This window comes from Balaenoptera borealis (genome assembly GCF_965194805.1).
Source record: "Balaenoptera borealis genome assembly, chromosome: X".
Lineage (NCBI taxonomy): Eukaryota > Metazoa > Chordata > Mammalia > Artiodactyla > Balaenopteridae > Balaenoptera > Balaenoptera borealis.
Window position 1 is genome coordinate 8,814,850 of NC_138881.1, and position 20,912 is coordinate 8,835,761.

General features: G+C 41.8%; 1 protein-coding gene across 13 annotated transcripts in view; it reads right to left on the minus strand.

Moving 5' to 3' along the window:
- Positions 1 to 20,912, minus strand: part of ARHGAP6 (Rho GTPase activating protein 6) — a 491,169-nt gene that overhangs the window by 10,195 nt on the left and 460,062 nt on the right. For all 13 annotated transcript variants that reach the window (XM_082375536.1, XM_082375531.1, XM_082375538.1 and 10 more), the window contains 2 exons: positions 19,486 to 19,665; positions 6,247 to 6,344 (listed from right to left, as the gene is read on the minus strand). In XM_082375536.1, the coding sequence (XP_082231662.1) occupies positions 6,247 to 6,344; positions 19,486 to 19,665 (278 nt within the window). The remainder of the gene's footprint in view (positions 1 to 6,246; positions 6,345 to 19,485; positions 19,666 to 20,912) is intronic.

Here is a 20,912-nt window from a genome sequence, read left to right on the forward strand (position 1 = left end):
CTCTGCTCTTCTGTGTCATTCTCCTAAGTCAAGCCACCAAAGTCACCACAGCTGTGGCCCCAGTCGGGGGAGCAACGAGGAGGTGGCTAGAGCTAATCCCTGGAGGTAGAGGTGAATGAAGCCGACACAGACCGCGAACCTCCTCAGCGTGGCTGGGGTCACAGCCAGGGACACGGGCAGGTGGGGACACCCCATGAGAGGTGATACCTCTTTTCCCAGCCAGCGTACTTGCCCGTGGAAGTGGATACTGATTGAGTGCCCATGGCAGACAGCTTGTGGTATATACACTCATGTGAGGTAACCCCTTGGCCTGAGAGAAGCACAAAAGTTGCTATTTATATAGAGTCCATTATGTGGCAGAAATTGTACTAAGCTACTGTTAACAACTCTCCTTGTTTCTGATCACAAGTCTAGAGACGAGCCAAAGAAATGAGGAGATATCAAAATTACATGTCTTTCTAGCAGTACCGGCATTAGGGGTCGAGACTCCTAAAACTTATTTCATAAATACTATTCAAAATGATTAAAAATCAATAGTAAAATGCTTGTTTTATGCTTAGAGTTGGTGGCCCTTTTATATGTTTAAAGTATTTCCTATTTACCATTTTATTTTCTCGGCAGAGGTCAATAAGATGGTGGCCAAATGTGCCTAAGATCCCATGCCCAAGAATTGTCTTTCCACACGACAGCCCACCAATTAATAAACAAAATAAACAAAATAAAACTCCTCAGAACTCTCACTGTAACATTATCAGTTCAGAGTTTTAAAAAATTTCAGTGTCATTCCATCGCTTTATCATTAAATCAACTGGAAACAAATCCAGGACCCTCCCTCTGGAAAATGAGACAAGCAGCCACCAGCGTCTTCTCTAAGATTTGCCTCTAAAATGATTCTACTCTAGGAAGACAATTTGAAGTTCAACACTCCAAGTAAAGGCAATAAAATATTCATGCATTTATCTAAAATATTTATTCTAACCAGTGATTCACTAGATGAGAAATCGTTTAGAAGCACAAAATGTCCCCTCTTTCTATGTCTTGGAATTTCGTGGATTTGAGGGGACACACTGCCAGTTGACATGGGTTTGCTTCCATGAATGGAGAGCTTTCCCATGAGACCTGAAAGCCCCGGGACCACCCACAGCAGGCATGGCCAGTCTCAGCCAACCAAACAAGCATGAGGTGGACGCGGAGAGCGAAATCACTTTCTCACCCTTAGCTGGTCCCTCCAGGTCAGGGTGTAAACACGCTGGCAGGGTACTGTGGGCAGGCCTGTACTGCAGCCGGAAGCACAGAACTTGTTCTGTGGATAAACGGAAAACTCCGGTTCAATCACCGGGAGTGGCCAGCCCAGACCCTCACTGAGCAACCCCAGTGAGAAACACCTTTGGGGGTTTCGAACTTGCATTGGCTCCATGCTTGGCTTAGCCATGAACTGATAAACCTCAGTCTGTTGGAACTCAAAGCACATAGCCATCTCGGACACTATTAACGGTACCAGGAAAGGAGTCCACTGCCACAGCAGCTCTGGACTTACGGAAGATTTCCACGTTCATCATGCTCAGTTCCGCAAAGCATCCCTTATGCAGAATCCTAGGGACAAATGCACCCTGCTCCGAAGAGAAGCTGACACGGATCCAAACGCCCACCAGGAGATAAAGCCAGCACCCTGGACGTTAGAATTCGCCCAGGTCTTTTAACATTTTTTGATATTTTGCTCATCAGAGATTTTTGGTGTTAACTTTGATTTTTAAAAAATACTACACTTCAATATTGTTCATTTTGATGACCGTTTTAACACACCCTCAAAATCTGCACCTCACTTCCCTCACCCTAGTTCCTGCCCTGCCATGATACCGTACTTCTGTTGCAAATGCCTGCGTTTAACATACTTTGTCCTCTTTGACTCCATTCTCATCCCCTATTACCTTACATCCCTAAATCAAGGGGGAGGGTCTATTTTAAGTATCTTTGAAGAAAAGAGCACACAATTCTAATAAATATACCAGACAAGCAATTAAAAAACTGGAAGTCTTTCATTGTTAGTAATATAAATCTCTTCTAATCTCCTCTCGGCATTCCATTTTAGTTGAAGCCAAAAATGTAAGTAGACAAGCACAAGAAAAAATAATGAATCCTCCTCTCACTCCCCCAATTCTGTTGTCGCACATGAAGAAGGGAAAAGACTCAAATCAAAACATTAAATTCCCAAATATCACTAAGTGTTTCATCTTTCAAAACAGAAATGTTGATGAATACGTTCTTGTTCTTGGTTTGACACTCTTTTGAAAACTTACTTGTCCACCCCAGATAAAATCTTGTGCAGTTTCCACGTGGGGCCCAGCAATCTAAAACCTTATTTAGGTATGTGAACTGATGGCAAAGAACAGAAGCTTCAGGAAAAAAATCAAAGGGTCGGAAGAGAATAATGAGGCAGCTCGTGCATATCACTGCACTTATGATACTCATTTTGGAAGCTACTGTTGCTTCCCACTCTGTGGTCTTCCTGCAAATCCTTTCCATTCTTACCTTTTATAGCCCTTGTAGCTGAGTTTTCACTAAATAAGGTCTTCGAAACAAGAATTCTGTCCCTTCCCATCGCGCCACAGATTTCCCTTCAGAAATCTACCTGGCCTGGTGCGAGCAGGTCATGTTCCCAACTTCAGTGCCTTTCACCCTCACCCCTCTGTCTGTCCCAGAACTACGCCATCATCCTGATGCCAATTAGATCAGGTGAGCTTTGCCTTTCAAGACAGTGCCACAACTTAACGTGGATGGGTTCTCTCGTGCCATATTGCCTTGATAGGTTGCTATCTCATGGACAGCAAGGTAGAATCCAGTGACACCCAAGTTTTTGCTAAGTAGTTGTAAATGAACAGAATGGTGAAATTCCAAGTAATGTGATAATAATCACTAACAAGTACTAAGCATTTATTTAAAAACCAGATTCTGTTCTAATAGCAGAACAACTCCATGAAGTTAGTGTGACTTTTTATCTCTAGTTTACAGATGAGGAAACTGAGACAGAGAGAGATGAATTTATTTACCCAAGACCGCACAGCCAATAGCAGTGGAACTGGAATTTGGACTCAGGCAATCTGGCTCTGAATCCAAAGCTCATAACCAGCACGTTATATCATAGACGGGTGTGCTATTGATGGATAATTGACATGTCAGTGTGGCCAGCACTGTCTGGCATTTGGGGTACTATAATTTGTCACCACTGTATTCTGTCATTACCATGATCTATCATCACTGTAATTCTTTGCCGCTGCTTCTTGATTTAGGCACCGCTGCTAAGCTTGCTATTTAAGGGCTTCTGCCCTCTGTGCTGGCCAGCCTCTTTATTGTGTCCCCAGCCAGCTGACATATTTACTTTTATGACCAGGCCCTGATTCAAGCTCCCCAAACATCCAGGCCTATTGACAACCTCTCCAGCCTACAAAGTTCCCTGCAAATCCTTGCTCTTCTCAGAAGATATCGAAACTCCACGTGGATCTATGGTCTGGAGCGCTGGTTCCCTTCTTTGTCAACACAAAGACCCCTTTGGAATGTAACAAATCACCTACCTCAAGTCCCCGGATGACAGTAAATATGTAGTATCTAATGGGGCAGCTCTCAGCGGGCAGTTCTTAGCCTGGCTGCTTGTGAGAAACACAGGGGAGCTTTTAAAAATCCCAGTGTCCAGACTGCACCCCGGAATAAATGAATCCAAATCTCTAGGGGGGGTGCCCAGGCGGAGCGGTTCTTCAAGCTCCCCAAGGGATTCGAACGGGAGGCAAGGCTGAGAACCAGGGGCTCAGCACATATTATCTTCACCCTTGTAGGCCTCCTTCAACAAGTCTGCAAGTTCTTAAAGATGTAAGCATTTATACGGAGAATGGATAAACAACAAAGTCCTACTGTAGAGCACAGGGAACTGTATTCAGTATCCTGTGATAAACCACAATGGGAAAGAATATCAAAACTGAATGTACATATATATATGTATAAATGAGTCATTGCTGTGCAGCAGAAATTAAGAAAACATTGTAAATCAACTATACTTCAATAAAATAAACATTGAAAAAAGAAAAGAATATGCCTTGAGATTTTAAGCGTTTGCTGCTCAAAGCTTGGATCATGGCCCGGCGGCATCACAGCACCATCTGGGGGCTTGTTAGAAATGCAGTTTCTCAGACTCCCTCCCCTAGACCTACTGATTCAGAAAAAAACATTTTAACAAGATCTCCTGGTAATCTGGATGCATAGTGAAGTTTGAGAAGCACACCTTTAAAGCACGAAGAGACTACCTACAGCGCGAGGGTTAGGACTTTTCAAGCCTCAAAAGGCCATTAAAAATAAATATTTATTTACTAATGTATGTATTTTCCCTTCACGGTAGCATCATCAACCTTCTGGGCTGCTACCTGACCTGTACCTAGAGGAAAAAACCAAACACTCCCTTCTCCTTCTTACTGCGAAAGTCTTCTCCAAAGGTTTTCTGTTCGATAGTGCTAGTCTCTGACATCTTCAGTGCTCCCGTGAGCTCATCTTCCTTTTCTTGAAGCCCTGACACTCACCTAAGATCCTGGTGTAGGGTCAGCTTGCCTAGGCCTTACAATTCTTATTCCTATAGGTACAGGGAACACAAGAGGCTGCACCACTGTACAGTTTGGGGTGGGCTTAATATGTACGCTTCCTCCTTCTCCTGAGAGTAGAGAAAGAAAGGCTCACTTCTTGGCATTTATATGCAAAGAGCGTATTGAAAACCACATAAAAATAACTTCTAGCATCTATTCTTCAAAGTATACTATTCATATATTTTAAAATGTCATACAAAAGCAGAAATTCGATAAGTCAAAAATCAGTGGGTTTTTTAGGTGTGTGTTTTCTACCTTTCCCAAGGCAGCTTAATGGGGGATTCACAGAGAGAAAGGCTGCCATGTCTGTTTCCTTGCACAGGGGAGGGAAATAAGTGAGTTCCTTTAAATTCTGGTGACACAAGACCTCCTAGGAAGAAAAGCCCTTTGTTTGTTTAAATTAGAATCTCCACCTTGATGATAGTTAGGAATCTAGGAAAATTTTAAGTGAGCCCAATTCTCTGATATGAAAAGCAAGACCATGAAATACCAGCCCATGTATACAATTTGAATACACTTTTATTCCCTCGTGGCTCTTAGAGTTTGAATCCTGGCAGAATGTCTTACTTAAAGCAGAATTTATCTTGATAATGATTGGCACAGAAATGGATTTTTTAAAGTGCTCTTGAAAGGACGATCCACTTAAAAATTCTTCCCTGTTCTACAGGACATGGAGCGAAACAATGTGCAATTCCTTTCCACCAAATTTCTCTAAAGAATGTAATTTTTAAATACCTGAAATAGTTTTAAATGAAAATTAGTACATCAGGTTCGATATCAATACAAAAGAACAATTTAACACGTGTTCACGTTTCTGAGATACCATTGAATAAGACATACCATTACAGTATTTTATGTATGACTAAGAGGGAAAAAATGCTATGAATTAATTTAAGACATGTCGTTGATTATAAGATTAACCTCAATTTCAGAGATGATAAAACATGGGGGAAAATGTGTCTTAGAATTGTTGAAATTCAGTAGATTAACAAGCGCAGCATAAGATGATACTTTCACGAAGGAAACAACGTTTCCTGTCACGAATTTAAGGTTTGGTGTCATGGTGGCAACATCACTCCTGGTTCATGACGCAATATTATCCCCTTAACTAGCTTTGTTAAAGTTCACCCCCATACACTCTGACTCTATAACAAATGGTTAAGATAAATCATAAAATCTGACTAATGGGAAAATTCAGTGCTTCTCCTTTTGGGGGAAAAATGGTGGTTAACCGTAGCCTACAGCAAGGCTTGTATTTTCCTCATTGCAAACATGGGTGCTTGTGTAGACCGGCGTGCATTTTTCTCAAAAGGATGCTAGCGTTTGCTAATGCATCTGTCCCGTTGGTTAAGTTACACACGAGAGATGCGTCCAGGCGCAGCCTTAGGGGCCCCTAAGCGCAGTTTTTAGGATTCTAAATCCCATAAAGCAGTTTCTAATTTGATAAGTGGATTGGGAAGACAAGCATTTTCTGTTTAGGGGGATTGATCAGATTTGCCAGGAAGTCACCAAAATTCCACTCAAGTCACCCTGCGTGGAGTTATGTAAACTTTTCTAATTCTTTGGAAATGAAAATAGAAATCCCCAAGGCGGCTGTAGAAGACGGAAAAACTGGCATACTCACGAAGATTGGGAGGCCTTTCTTCTGAGTAAATAGTCCACCACATCGGGGTCGGTCTCTAACAGGCTGATCAGCACTTCATTCTGGAGATCCGGGGGAACCTGCAGGGGCCAAATGTTGAGGCATAAATAAAACCACTCCAGAAAGAGGCGAACTACGGTCATTGGCAACTTGACGATAGCATATAAAAGGGTGCCTTAAAAGTTGTAAGAAAACAGAGTGATCTGTTGGTTAAAACCAAACCTACACCAACCCATACAGCCAGTTTCATTCTTAGGACAAACTGGATGATTACCAAATAGTCATATTCAATAGTCAATTCAATTCAAGTGGGGTGAATTGTCACCCCACTTGCGACTGGAGATACAGCCTAACCATTTGGGTACCTCTCTTGCTCAGACCCGATTTTCTTGGCTTTGAATAAGCAAAATATTGCGGTTAAGAGGAATGGTGTTTATAATTTATTGTCCAAATAGGGACACTTTCTAGAGTTCATATTTAGAACTATGCCAAGACAACAGGCATAAGTTAGGACTGTTTTGGGCAGTTCTGGAACATAGGATCAGTTTATTGAGGACAGGCCCTGGAGCCGGAGACTGCTTGTATTTGAGTCCCAGTTCCACTCGCTGGGTGTGGGACTTTCGGCAAGGTATATGACTTTTCCAGGTCTCAGTGCCCTCATCTGTAAACTAGAGATAATAAGAGTACTCACCACAAAGGGCTGATGTGGTGAGTAAAGGACTTACTACATGTCGAGAACTTAGAAAAGCACCTGGCAACTAGAAAACACTCAAAAAAAAATGTTGACTAGTACATTTGCACATGCCACTTTGTCATTCAGTGCTGGCCTTCACTCCTTTCTTGCCTCCTGGTCTATCAACAATTAAAAGTTTCTTGCTTCATAATTTGATGAGGCATTCACTAGAGTGTTACAGATGAGCTTCATGTGTTTCTCTAAGCCTAATCCTCAGTGCATTAGAAGATGACCTTACAATCCTAAATCACTCATGTAGAAGTTTTTTCTAGGAGAAAAGATTGAACTCGGCTCCCAGTGGTTTTCTACTCTGTAGATGCTGGTAGCTCAACCAAAGGAAATTCAAACTGTTGAGGGAAAATACATTTTCAGTCTGATTCTCTCACATGTGGGCTCGGAGACAAGACTCTTAAATACTGTGGGGACATGTCTTCTGAGAACAAGTGTTGCTGGAAGAATTGCCTTCTGCCTCTTGCAGAACTCAATTCTTCTTGAGCTCTAAGAAGCTGCAAACAATTTTATTAACAAAAACAGGGATGAAAAAGCAACAAAATGCTTGCCTCCTTTCATAAATCTATTCTTCCTACTTCATTCTGAATCGTCATTAATGACATTGCCAAACCCTAGTCACACAAGCTCAAAATCTGGGTTGGATTCAAGCTTCTCTGTGTCCTTTCCCCTCCCTGTTCAGAGCTGGGAGATCTACTTGATTTCATCTCCATGATGCCTGTTACTTCTTCCCTCTCTTTCCCATTCCAACTGCAATGATCCAAGTTTGAGTTTTCATTACCGCTTTGGTGTGGTCATCTGTTGGCCATTACCAGTCTTCATTTCCCTCTTCTTATAACAGTCATACCCCAAGTTCCCTCTGGAGAACTAACTGGTCCCCAACCTCCAGCTGGAGGGTGAGGTGTAACCTAGCCTAAGTCAATGATCATTCCACTCCCAGACTACCATGGTTGCCTGAGCCATGAGCATGTGACTTCATTAGAAGCAATGAAAAGCTGTGAGAATTTCCCAGAGACTTCAGAGGGACAGGATACAGGGCCTGAGGATTGTGCTGACAATTGAAGAAACAATTCCAAGAAATGGAGAGAAAGTAAAGGGCTCTCTTGACATCACTTGAGTCCTAGGTAAAGCTATGCCTGAAGCTACATTTGCTCTAGATTGTTCAGCTGTGTGAGCCCCCAAATTCCTTAAGCTAGTTTGAGCTTTTAGTTGAAAAGAAAGATATATCCTTGATGAGGCTTTGATACAACAGCTTGCTAACTTGTGTACTATTTCCTTCAAATTGTACATCAAATTTCTCCTCTGTGTGGTTGTCAGAATGCTCTGATCAAGACACTTGATCAAAACCCCTTTTGATCAAAGCCCTCCACTTGCTTGCTTGCCTCAATCTGTATTTCCCATCTTCTCCCCTAGCAGTCATCCTCACACACCCGCGACCTCAGTACCACTGCGCTTCTCACTCTGACCTTTCCCCACCTCATTCCTTTAATTCGTTACATAAATATTTGGTGAGTGCTTACTGAGCGCCAGGCACTGGATGCTGGGATTCAGCGGCAAACCAAGCAGACAAGAATCCATGTCTCCTTGAAGCTGACAGTGAATATGGGAAGACTGGCATGAAACAAATAAACAGAAAACATAGCATGGATCACATGGAGAAAGATAAAGCAAAGAAGGGCAATGAAGAATCCTGGGCTGGGGGTGCAATTTATATAGGATTGTCAGAGAAACTGACACTTTAGCAGATGAAGGAATTGGAGAAAATCATTCCAAGCAGAAGGAAGAAAGAATTAGCAAGATGTTGAATCAGGAGCAGTTCGGAGGCCAGTGAGGTTGGAACAGAGTGAGAGGAAGAAGGCAAGCGGTAGGAAGTAGGTCAGGTAACCAAGGCCAGATGGTGTGGAGTCTTCTCCATGATAATGACCTCTGCTCTCAATCTAAGTGGGTGGGGAGCCACTGGAAGTTTTGAGCGGAGGACTAACATGACTTGTCATCACTCTGGCTGCCGAGTTGCTAGGAGATTGTAGGGAAGCAAGGGGTGAAGCCAGGAGTGCAGATGGGGGCTGTCGATGCATCCAGAAGAGAGATGATGGAGGGCCGAACCAGCCTGGTGAGTGGATGAGAAATATCTGGATCCTGGAGACAGTGAAGGTAGAGACGGTAGCATTAGCTAATTGACTGGATGGAGAGAGAGAGAAGGAAGAGGGAGAGGGAGTGGGAGAGGAAGAAGAAGAGAGGATGACTTCAACGTTTGGGGCCTAGGCACCGGGAAGGATGGGGTTGCTGTTAACTGATGTAGAGAAGCTGCAGGACAAGGAGGAGGCTGGGGGTCAAGATTAGGGCTGTGGCTTTGGTATAAGACTGAGAGGCCTGTGAGACATCCAAATGAAGGAAAGATCTAGTAGGTGATCGGGAATAAGGATCTGGGGTTAAGGGGGAGTCCTGGGCTGAACATAGAGATTTGGGGGACACATATAGATGGTATTTAAAGCTCTGTGACCAAATGCAATGCCTGGGAATGAGAATGGAAGGAGAAGAGAAGGGGAGAAGGGGTAGGACTTTTAGGTCCAGGCTGAGAGATTGTTCTCTTACTATATTGAATACATTAAATAAATAAAAAGACTGATAATTTTGACAAACAACATGACCCAACAGATATACTTGACTACATCAGTTTTTCCAAAAGTAATATTCAAAGGGTGCAAACGAGAAGAGAGAGAGAACTCATTAAAAAAAATGAACAGCAAAGCAAAAAATAATATAGGCCAAAAATGTATATATTGAAGTTTTTTAAAAGAATCTTCCATGAGCAAATTAGGAAGACTATTTCTATTTTTGTCCAGTTGGTTTAAAATTTCCTATGCTTAGACATGTAATAAAAAATTTTGCTCCAAGCACCAATCCATTCCCGCTAAGAATAAACAACTGGAGTTCATGGCCTTCAGAGTGGTGCACACATCACAATATTAGTTCTCTGAGAGTATATGGTGTGTCTAATGATAAATTATCAACTCAGATACATTATTAGAATAGGTTACAGGAAGGATCATTATCTGAAAATAACTTGCCATAAAGTTTTGCAGAAATAGCATAATTTCTGCAATTCAGAGTTTTTACTCATTCAGCTAGGCTTTATTCCCAACCAATTATAATTACTGAGGCTTATTTTCTGTAGCATATGTGACCTTTACTTGGTAACAAATGCAAATAGAAAGGGTCAGTGCTATAAACCTATCTACGGTTTCTTTTCAAAAGACTCAGGATACCACTTTGGCTTGGAGACACTATTTACAAATAAGTGAAAAAATATAGCTTAAAAATGTGCATCCATGTATTGCAGGAAGAGTAGATAATACTTCCCTATGCATTATGCAAGACTGACTACAGTGTACATAATCCATTATTTTAATTAGCTTATTTAGAGCCCATTTTGATTTAAGGCAGCTTCCAAAATTCATATGATAAAACCACATTTGTGGGCTTCCCTGGTGGCGTAGTGGTTGAGAATCTGCCTGCCAGTGCAGGGGACACGGGTTCGAGCCCTGGTCTGGGAAGATCCCACATGCCGCGGAGCAACTGGGCCCGTGAGCCACAACTACTGAGCCTGCGCGTCTGGAGCCTGTGCTCCGCAATGAGAGGCCGCGACAGTGAGGGGCCCGCGCACCGCGATGAAGAGTGGCCCCCGCTCGCGGCAACTGGAGAAAGCCCTCGCACAGAAACGGAGACCCGACACAGCCAAAAATAAATAAATAAATAAATAAATAAATAAAAACCACATTTGTTTTTGTTTTTTAATAAAGGAATGGTTCAGAAAATTGGAACCAGTGGGAAAATGAAGGTAGGGAATTTGAAACGATGCCTGGTACTGACTTTTAATATTCATACTACAGCATCCAGTGCTGTTTTCCCAATAATCCCTGTCATCTTTGTCCACATTTGCACATTTCATTTCCTATTATTTAATAAAAATTTCAAACTACTGGCTCAGTTCAATTGGATGAGCATTCATTTTCTATTAATTTAGATACTTAATAGAGAAACTAAAGTCAGGGGAATGAGCTGAATAGAAACAGCAGCTTACAGTAAGTAAGAAGAAATATCCACGCAGACCATTCACATATGCATTCCTTTTCAGTAATTAGGATGCTGTCGAAAGAATATCTGACCAAGAATCGATAGTTCCCGAGGTCCCGTTTTGGCTCTGCTGCTTATAATTAATATAAACTTGGACACATCGACCATCTTCTTTAGGATTCTATTCCTGAATCTGAAAATCCAGGCATATCTTATCTGTTCTCTTTGCCTTTATGGAGATGTTATGGGGATCAAAAGGGCTAACAAATTTGAAAGTACCTGACCAGTTGCAAAGAACTTTATAATAAAAGATTTTATTGGAAATAGACAAAATAATAAGTTAAACACTTAAAAGAAAATAATAAAGGCAGATAACTTGGAGATGGTCAGTGTTTGTTCTGAGATTTCTTTCTTGACTAACGGCTATCAATTTCCACCTCTTATCCTGTGTGCTTGCAAAGAAACATCATTCTTCTCTTTTGCCTAACACTTCTGGTGGGTAACTAAGCTATGGGATTTCCTCTCGATATGTCTCCGTTCTTGACCACCCCTTGATTTCTAGAGTTACAGTGTATGACCTCTTGGCCCCTCAATTGCAATGGTCTTGAAGCCAGACTCTATGTAGCTTCTCCCTTTTGGCTTTTTCTCCTGTGCCAGACCTCAAGTCTTTGGGCTGGTCACATCATCAGAAGGCAGGGATTATCTGACTTGACCACCTAGAACTGATAGAGGGTCCTAAGGTTGCAGTTCTCTGTCAGCTGACCTCCTTCACAGCTAGGCCAAGATCATATGAGCCAATCCTGGCCAAGGTACCCTAAGGGGGGGGGTCTTATAGAAGCTTCTGGAGAAGGTTTTCCTCCATATTGACAAGAGATGCAGGAGAGAAAACACCTCTCTTTGTGACTGGATGTGATAATGGCTGCAAGAGGTGCTGGAAATGACTGTGGTCTCTTGCAGCTGAAGATGGCGGACCAGAGAGAGCATAAGTGCAAGTGAGCTGCTAAAATTGTGCCCCCAGACTTCTTATTATGTGAGAAAGTAAGTCCTGATGTTTGCCAACACCTATAGTTGATTGTTCTCCACCTTGCAGTTGAAACTCCTACCTGCATATCCATGACCTTTCACCCACTCACTCACTCAATCAATTTTATACTCTTCCAGAACACAGGGTAGGGTGGTGCTTTCTATGCAATGGATGCTGAATAAATGTTGTTGGAATGGCTACAAATAATAATAAAAAATAACCCAGAATTATTGGTCTTCATGGTGTACACTGGTTATGTTGCCTTTGTCTAGATGCTTCTCTCTACTTATAACTAGTACCAATGTCAGGCTCTAGCAAAATTTCCTTGCTACTCATTTCTAGAGTTGGAAGATAAATTTCCTTTCCCAACTGAGGCGCACCAGAATTTTTCTAACAAGTTCTTAAACTACTGTTTCCATTAACAGAAAAACTCTAAAAATTTAAAGTATGACTCAATAATCAAGATTTTTTTCTTCTGGAATTTTGTACATAGTGAAATGAAAACTAAGGAGTAGGATCGTGAAAAACACATTACTTTTTTTAATCAACCAATTCTGGACATTTAAATGAAGGAAGCAAACCCATCCCAAAGGGCTTCTTCCCTTACAATTTATTGTTTCAAATCAAAATCTCTACTGCGTTTCATGGCACAGGGAGATCAGCTCGGTGCTTTGTGTCCACCTAGAGGGGTGGGATAGGGAGGGTGGGAGGGAGACACAAGAGGGAGGAGAAATGGGAATATATGTATATGTATAGCTGATTCACTTTGTTATACAGCAGAAACTAACACACCATTGTAAAGCAATTGTACTCCAATAAAGATGTTAAAAAAAAATCTCCTGTGTTTTAGTCAACTATTCAGTAACTTTAGATAACTTCTAAGGGTACCATTTATGGTTGTTTTTATCTGGAGACTCAACTCCTTAGATTTTCATATATTCCTTCAAAGGATAATGCTATTTCAAAAATCAAAAGAACTTTGGACTGTCCTGCTTCAGAGAAAAAATGTAAACACTGCACATATGAAGGAATAAAACTGTCACAATTAAAATCCACCCTATCAAATTAAAGATGAAACCTTGAATGATTGCCTAGGGTATAACTGCTATGATGTATTTTATTCCATAAACCAGAGAGAGTGAAAAATGGTTTGAGTTTTCTCCATTTACTAAGTCACCATAACAAACCATTAAGGGCATCTGAAAGAGCACTTCCCAGGACCCAATCCTACTGTACTGTACTTGTGTAGGTGTTTCACACCAGTCCACCACTTGGCACTGAACCAAGAAGGACGCTTTGCATTTAAAACTCTAACAGTCCCCAGCAGAAGTAAATGTCATTGGAAGTCATGATGATATTTTTTTTAAGCTAACAAACACACCGAGAGAAATCACTATGGCTATTTATGGGAGCAAAAGCTCAAACATGGGCAGGCCCAGCCTAGAACTTTTGTGTAGCTCTGGTGTGGAGGATGGCTTAATATTATATAAGGAGGTCTCAGTGCACTTAAAGGGCCAGAATGCGTTAAGTTCAAGAAATTTTTCTCACGTGCCTGACACATGCCAGGCAGCGTTTTTGGCAATTGGGGCGCATTATTGAACAAATCTAGTCGAAGAGCCCCGGACTCATGGAGCTGTGATGCGGGATGACTCGAGGAAGGTGGAGAGCAAGGAGCAGTCTTTGCTCCACGGCAACAGGTTAAAGGAGATGGAAACGGCTCAGGTGTAATACGCTTCTGCCCCTCTCCACCTGCGTGTGTCACCAACAGTACATGCATTCTGTCACTACAGACAGGGCAAGGTGAGCAGGCTCTCACAGCCATCTGCTGGCCTGGACACCAAGTGGGTGGGTGTTATGATCAGTCCAGAGGGATTAATGCTGTTGAAGGTCCCCTTTCCGCCCCATTTTCAAACAGGTTAAAATATTCTCCCCCGCCCAGCCCCAGCCAAATGAATCCATATCTGAGACGTCACATTAAAGCACCTCATCTTTTGTGAGGGGAGGCGTCACACTGCAGAGATAATCCACTTAGTTGCTGCATCACTTGGGCGAACGATCTTGGCTTGCTCCTGGTGAAACGGTGGTGCAATTGAGAATAAGCTGATGATGTACATAATGACTAGCCCGACCCCTGGCACACAAACAGTGGTTATTTTAAAAACAGTGGTTATATAAAAAGGGAAATGGAAATCATATATAATTATCTGGATGGGGGTGGTCTCTTGTTTGATGACCTGGATTACTGCTTGACTCCTTTTGACTTGGCATGTGAGAGAAGTTTGAAGAAAATGTAATTTGTGCCGGGAAAGAAGAGAACACAGAGCAAAGCTTGGCTTCTGAGCTTGGAATCCTGGTCACAGCCTCTGACCCTTGCTCCCAGCAGTTCTCATTCGAAATTTCCCACGTGCGCTATGCTGATCCCCAGCTCAGGCTGACCAATCAGCAGGGTGGGAACGCGCCGGCGTTCCCACATCTCCACAGCGCTCGGCACTTTCCATCAGCCCACAAGGGCGGTGCCTTCTCCTCTTTCCCTCTCTCCAAAAAAGAAGCCCTAGTTGTATCAGCCCTGAGACTGAGCTGACGGTTTTCTCCACTCTGCTCTGAAGCTCTTAGTAATTCCAAGAGCCACGATGAATTTTCTCTGGCATTTCCGACATCAATTACAGAAGCCACAACTTTCAGAACAATTAATGTGTTCATGATTGAGTCGGTGAATGCTTTCTGCCTCACAGTGATAACACTGACCATTTCTAGATATGCATGATTCTTCTCTTTTATTTCCAGTGTTCCCAGAGAGAGCATCATTTTATGTTTTCCAATTTTTAGATAGTTGTTGATATCAGAAATGGAGGGTTATGATTTAAAGGTTGGGGGATCTAAGGAGTATGGGCACCAAACCAAAAACAAACAAACAAACAACAAAAATGCATGTTTCTCTAGCAATACATTATCGCAGTATGTTTTTGTAACAAATACTTACCGAGCACCCATTTTCTGCCAAGTACTTTCCAGGTGCTGTGGATATCAGTGAATAAAACAAACAAAAATCCCTGCCTTCATAAAGTTTGCATTCTATTAGGTTTCAACAAGCATAATAAATAAATATACAGTGAGCTGAAGGTGATAAGTGCTAGAGCTAAAAGAAAGAGAAGAATAAAGACTAAGAGTATATATGTGTGGGAGCAGGTCGCAGTGTTACACAGCGTGGTGAGGGTAGGTTTTACTGCGAAGGCGACACCTGGAGGTGCTTTGATAGGGCAGGCACCTGATCAATTTCTTATAATAATAGCAGTGATCTCTCTCTCTCTCTCTCTCTCTTTTTTTTTTTTTTGGAGTCCCTAGTATATGTCAGTTCCTGTCCTAAGTGCCTTAGGATGTCATTTCTAATTCTCAGAATCATCCTGTAAAGCTTCATCTCATTTTTTTTTTCAACAGAAAAAATGAAGACTTAGGGAAGGTAAGCATAGGGCCAAGATCACATAGCAAATACATAGCTGAGCAGAGATTTGAATTCTGGGAGCTGATTCCAAAGCTCACGGTCTTCCCACCATCTTGGGAGTTTCCCAAGATGTGGTTTTCCCAAGATGTGGTTAGGAAACTATCAGAATGCCCTGGAGGTATTCATTAGAAAGTACACAATTCTGGGCCCCATCTCAGTGCTACTAAGTTTGATTCTCTAGAGTGCAGCCCAGGAATCTGAATGTCTGACAAATTTTTCTTGCGACTGTTGCACGTTCAAGTTGGTGAACCACAATTATGATCTGCTGCCTTGGTCTCTTGCTAGAGTGATCATGATGGCTGTTATCATGACCTCTTTCTAGCTCTAGGATTTCTAACCCAGTGCCTGAAAAGCAAACCACTGGTAAAAAGACTGGCCTAGCCACACTCTCGAACTGTGTGTCAGCCTCTAAATCTGGTTATCTTTTCTGTATTACGGGACCAAGCCAGGTTCTTTTCTGTCCTTTCCCATTAACTCGGATACTGGCCACTTGGGAGAGGCAGTCCAACATGAGGAAATGAAGGACATTATAACACTCAGAACAAGCTTTGGGTCCCTGCCAGGCCTCTGTGGGGTTTTATATCCCTTCCATCAGTTCTTCAATGGAATCGCTGCTTCTAGGATGCACTCTGCCTTCAAGGACAAACTCACAGCCACCTTTTCTAACGAGTCTTCCTTTCTGATGCCAATGGGAAGCGATGCCTCCCTCTCCGAGCTTGTAAACCCTTCCAAGGACTGTGAGACAGCACAACTGCTAACGACCTTTAACCGTCAGGTCCTGTCTAGCTTCATCCTTCCTTGTTTGGAATTACTGTGCTAATTCTGAAAGCGTCTTAAAACAAAACAAAATGAAACAGCTATCTACATGATTGAATTTTTGTCCATCCACACAGACCTGCTTTGCCAACCAGCCACCAGCTTTGGTATAACAAACTAGATTCTGAAATGCCAAATATGCCAAAAGAATCTACAAAGTGAGGAGATTAATTTAAAAAAAGAGGTGAAGCTAGGGCTAGGGCATAGCACCATGCAGATTTTAGAACTAGAAGGGATCTTGGTTATCATTCATTCTAACCTAGTCCTTTGATAACTAAAGCAATGGAAATCTAAGAAGATGAGGTCACACAGCTAATGTATAGTAAAGATAGGACTATAGCAAAGTTTTCTGGTTCCAGAGCCAGTTTTCTTTTAATTGACACAGGCTTGGGATCTTTGTCCTACCTCTCATCCTACTTCTTTGTCCCTTTCCTCAACACATAATTCCCATAATTTGTCTAAGGAGATCAAGAATGCTTACGTTAATGGTTAACTTACTCTGAGAAAGGTATTCTTAATACCTTTTATCCTCCATGCCCAAACCTTTTCATAAGTATAAGGAGTAAGGATTAGTAATATGGAAATCATACGTCACAGAGCCACCAATGAGTCATTCATTAATTCGACCAGTGTTTCTTGTGTTTCTACCATGTACCAGGCATAGGGGTAATGCAGTAAAGAAAGTTAGGTGGAAATGAGCAAAAATTCACCCTGTCAGGGAGCTCACATTCTAATGGGGAAACACAAACAAAAGAAATTAGTAAAACCCTTATTGGTAATGGTAAGTGCTAAGAAGAAAAGGCAGGGAAAGGGAATAGGAAGTGAGGATGTGTGTGTATGCTGGTGGTGTGGTAGGGAGGCTAGATTTTAGACAAGGTGACCAGGGAAGGCCTCGTTGAGAAGTATAGATCACAACTGGGGAACACAAATATGAGCTATTATCCAAGAGAATCTCGATATCAGTCTCTACAGGGAATGGCAAACAAAGATCAGATTCGGAAAATGTTGGAAAAGATGGAGTATTGATGTTCTTCTACTGTTCTTAATAATCCAGGCAGCAGGAAATGGAAGGAGAGGAATTGCACAACTAAAATGGCAGCAACTGGACTTTCAAGGAGGCCAGGAAGAGATCTGTTAGTATCTGAGGTGAAAAGAAACGCCTGATGGTTTGGTTTCATATAAAGAACTTTGTTTAGAATACAGAATTTAGAGAATGGAATTAAGATTGACAAGAGGTATTATTTTGTCTTAAAAAAAAATCTAGAGAGCATGAAGTATGCCAAGACTACTTGGCAAGATGATACACGACTTAAAACTTGATGAAAATGTTGAAAAATTCAGACATCTGATTCATCCAAATATGTAATTAATTATGAGGATTGTGGCTGAAGGGTGAAATTTATATAGAGTTCATGAAAATTTCCACTTTTTTTTTGAGAGCTTACTGCATGCAACACATGGGCAGCGCCTCAGAGACTCAAAGAGGAGCAAGACACCATTCTACCTCAGTGAACTTTTCACTGTGGAAATCCATTTTCACTTCCTCCTGGGCATCCAGCAGGAATACATTTCTCAGCTTCCCTTGCAGTTAAGTGTGGCTTGTGGCAGAGCTCTGGCCAATGCGATTGGAGTGGGCATGATGGATGTCCCTTCTAGGTTTGGCCCATAAAGTCCTAGGGGACTGAAGAGTCTCAAGGTGCAAGGAGCTGGGGTCCCTAAATCGCCACCTGGGACGCTGTCCGCTAAACATCTGATTAAACTTTATGTGAATAAGATACTTATGTCTGTTGTGCTGAAGTACTAAGATTTGAGCCAACTTGTGTTGCCCAACTAATACAATTATTAATTAACATTTGCATAGAATTTTGCAGTTTGCAGAATGCTTTTGCATATCAAATGACTCTGGGAACCACCCCAGGAAATGGGTCATATTTTAATTTTTTCCCATTTCACAAAAGCTGAAATTGATGCTTATTGAATATTGAATTACTTGGTCATGATCACAAAGGTGAGACAGAGAGGGCAAATATTCGAAACTACTGGCTCTCAAATGCACAAAAAATAACTGATATAAGACAAGGATGGAAATAAATCTAATGCAAGGCATTTGATAAATATAGACAAAATATTAAGGAAATTCAAAAGAGGGAACTAGCATACTTGGCTGAAGAAGCCACAAAAGGCTCTAGTGGAATAGGTAAGATTTATGGTGAGCATTTGTAAATTCAAAAGAGAAATGGGAGAAGAATCATGGAGAAAGTTCCTGTAAATTTTGACATGCAATACGAGTGGTGAATAGACATAGAAGAGAGTTGGCATTTGTTCTAATGATCCAAGGGAAGTTGGAGCAAGCAATGCAGTTTTTTGAAGGATAACAGGAACTGGTAATTCAACACAAATCGAAAAAGTATTTACTGAGTGCCTGTCAGATGGAGGGCCTTCCAAAAGTGTACAAAGGATACAGAGAGGAGATAACAAGGGCACAGTCTGTGTTTTAAATGCGTTTATAATCTACTAGGGGAAATAGTCAAAAATGACTTCAACACAGTGTTGAATAAGGTAAACATCAGTAGGAACAGTAATAGGGTTCAAGGGACAGAGAAGTGACATGGCAAAGTGATGCAAGAAGGACAAAGGAAAGATAGGTAAAGCTTCATGCAGGACGCAAAATGTCCAGATTGACCTTGGAGGAGGTGCCATTGCTGAGGATGGTTATAAATACATGAATTCACGAGGGCCACGTATAGTTCCAAAAAGAAGAGTTTTATCAATTTTGGGGGCAAGGACACTGCTATATAAAGAATTAAATGATTCCAAAACATGACCATTGTTTAGGAGACAACAAAATGAAATTTATAATTTGGATATGTTTGTTTAAACATGGAATCACAAACTTACAGTGACATCATAGGTATGTAAATTTCTATTAACTGCCTGGCTTCCAATGAATTCAGTTAATGACCAGCACTATGGACCAGAAGGTGCTGTGCCTAAGTTTCACTATGCCACCAAGAGGCAATCAATAGGCAGTTGACTGAGATGTCTTGCCAAAGAAGGGCCACTTACCATGAACAGGGCTTCATAATTTTCAATCATTTTCTGCACCACGGCAATGACGGCTGTGCTCTCTTCAGCCCGGGCTGAACTCTGGACCGAGAATTCCTTGTCTGACGACTTCTGCTTGTGCAGCAGGTTGGGTCCAAATATGGTGGCCAAGTTTAGAGATGTCATTTTGTTCCCAGTGACCTATAGAAGCAGAGAATACAAGGACTGTTGTGATTTTTGCTTTTCAAAATGCCAGGTGGTTCAATAATCAATAGAACCTTTTTACTTTCTCTTTTTTTTTTTTCTGCAAGGACCACATCATCTCTGTCAGAATCCACGAAGGGCACCATCATTTTCCTTTTGCTTCATATCTTGAATTGAAGCTCATAGCTCAGTGGTCATCTCAATAGCATACTGAGTAAAATTTTATAACTGTTATTTTTGTGAAACTGGTACTATATAAAATTTCTATCCTGTCTGCTCTTTAAAAATATTGATGTCCATCCATCCAACTGACCATCTTATCCATCCCTCTATCTATCCCTTCATCCATCAATCCATCATCTCTCTATTAATCCATCCACTCAGCACCTACCATAGGCTAGGCATTTTTCATGGATTCTGATTATTCTAAAGTTTTCCCAACAGTGATCACAAACCAGTCCTTATTTTAAAGGGTTCACATTCTAGAGGATAAAGAAAATTATCAAGTACAAGCACTGAGTACAAAGTATGAAACTATCAACTCTGGAGGCCCCAGGGACACTCCAAAGAGGTGGCAATATTTGCACAAAACCTTGAAGGAGAATAGAGTTTGCCGGGCTGAAAAGCAGAGGAACTGGCACAGAGGGCACCTTCACAGTGGTGAGAACACGATATGCAAAGACAGAAACATGTAAAATACGCCAAGGCCCGCCAGGAAACTCAGCATGGCAGAAGGTCCTGCAGGAAAGGCTGGCAAGGGCCAGGTGAAAGTCACTGCTACATGTCCCCTGTGGGGCAAAACTACTCCTGGTTGAGAACCACTGGTCTAGGCCAATTTTTATTTCTCTTGTTGAAATTAGTTGAAAATCTACGAATGCCCAGGAAAGCATGGGGACTGTGGCTGCTTGGTGAGGAGCCTTTGCCTGGGAAGATCTGCACAGCCTTCAAGAGGCAGCTGGATGCACAGCATAAAATTCCTGACTCACAGGTGAGACGAAGCCTCCTGAGTCCCGACCTTGTCCCGTGGAGCCCCGAGCTCGTGGCTACCAAGCCCTGCAAGCCCAGCATGGCACATGGGGTGTGTTATTTTTAGAAGGCGAGGCTGTTTTCAGGTTTGCTGCCAAGTGAAATGATTTCATGTGGTAAACACTGGGAATTTTCAAGAAAGTGCCCTTAATGTACGACTGTTCAATTACATTTTTTCTTTGTTTCATTTCACTGATACAAAACTTGACAAGTTTTCA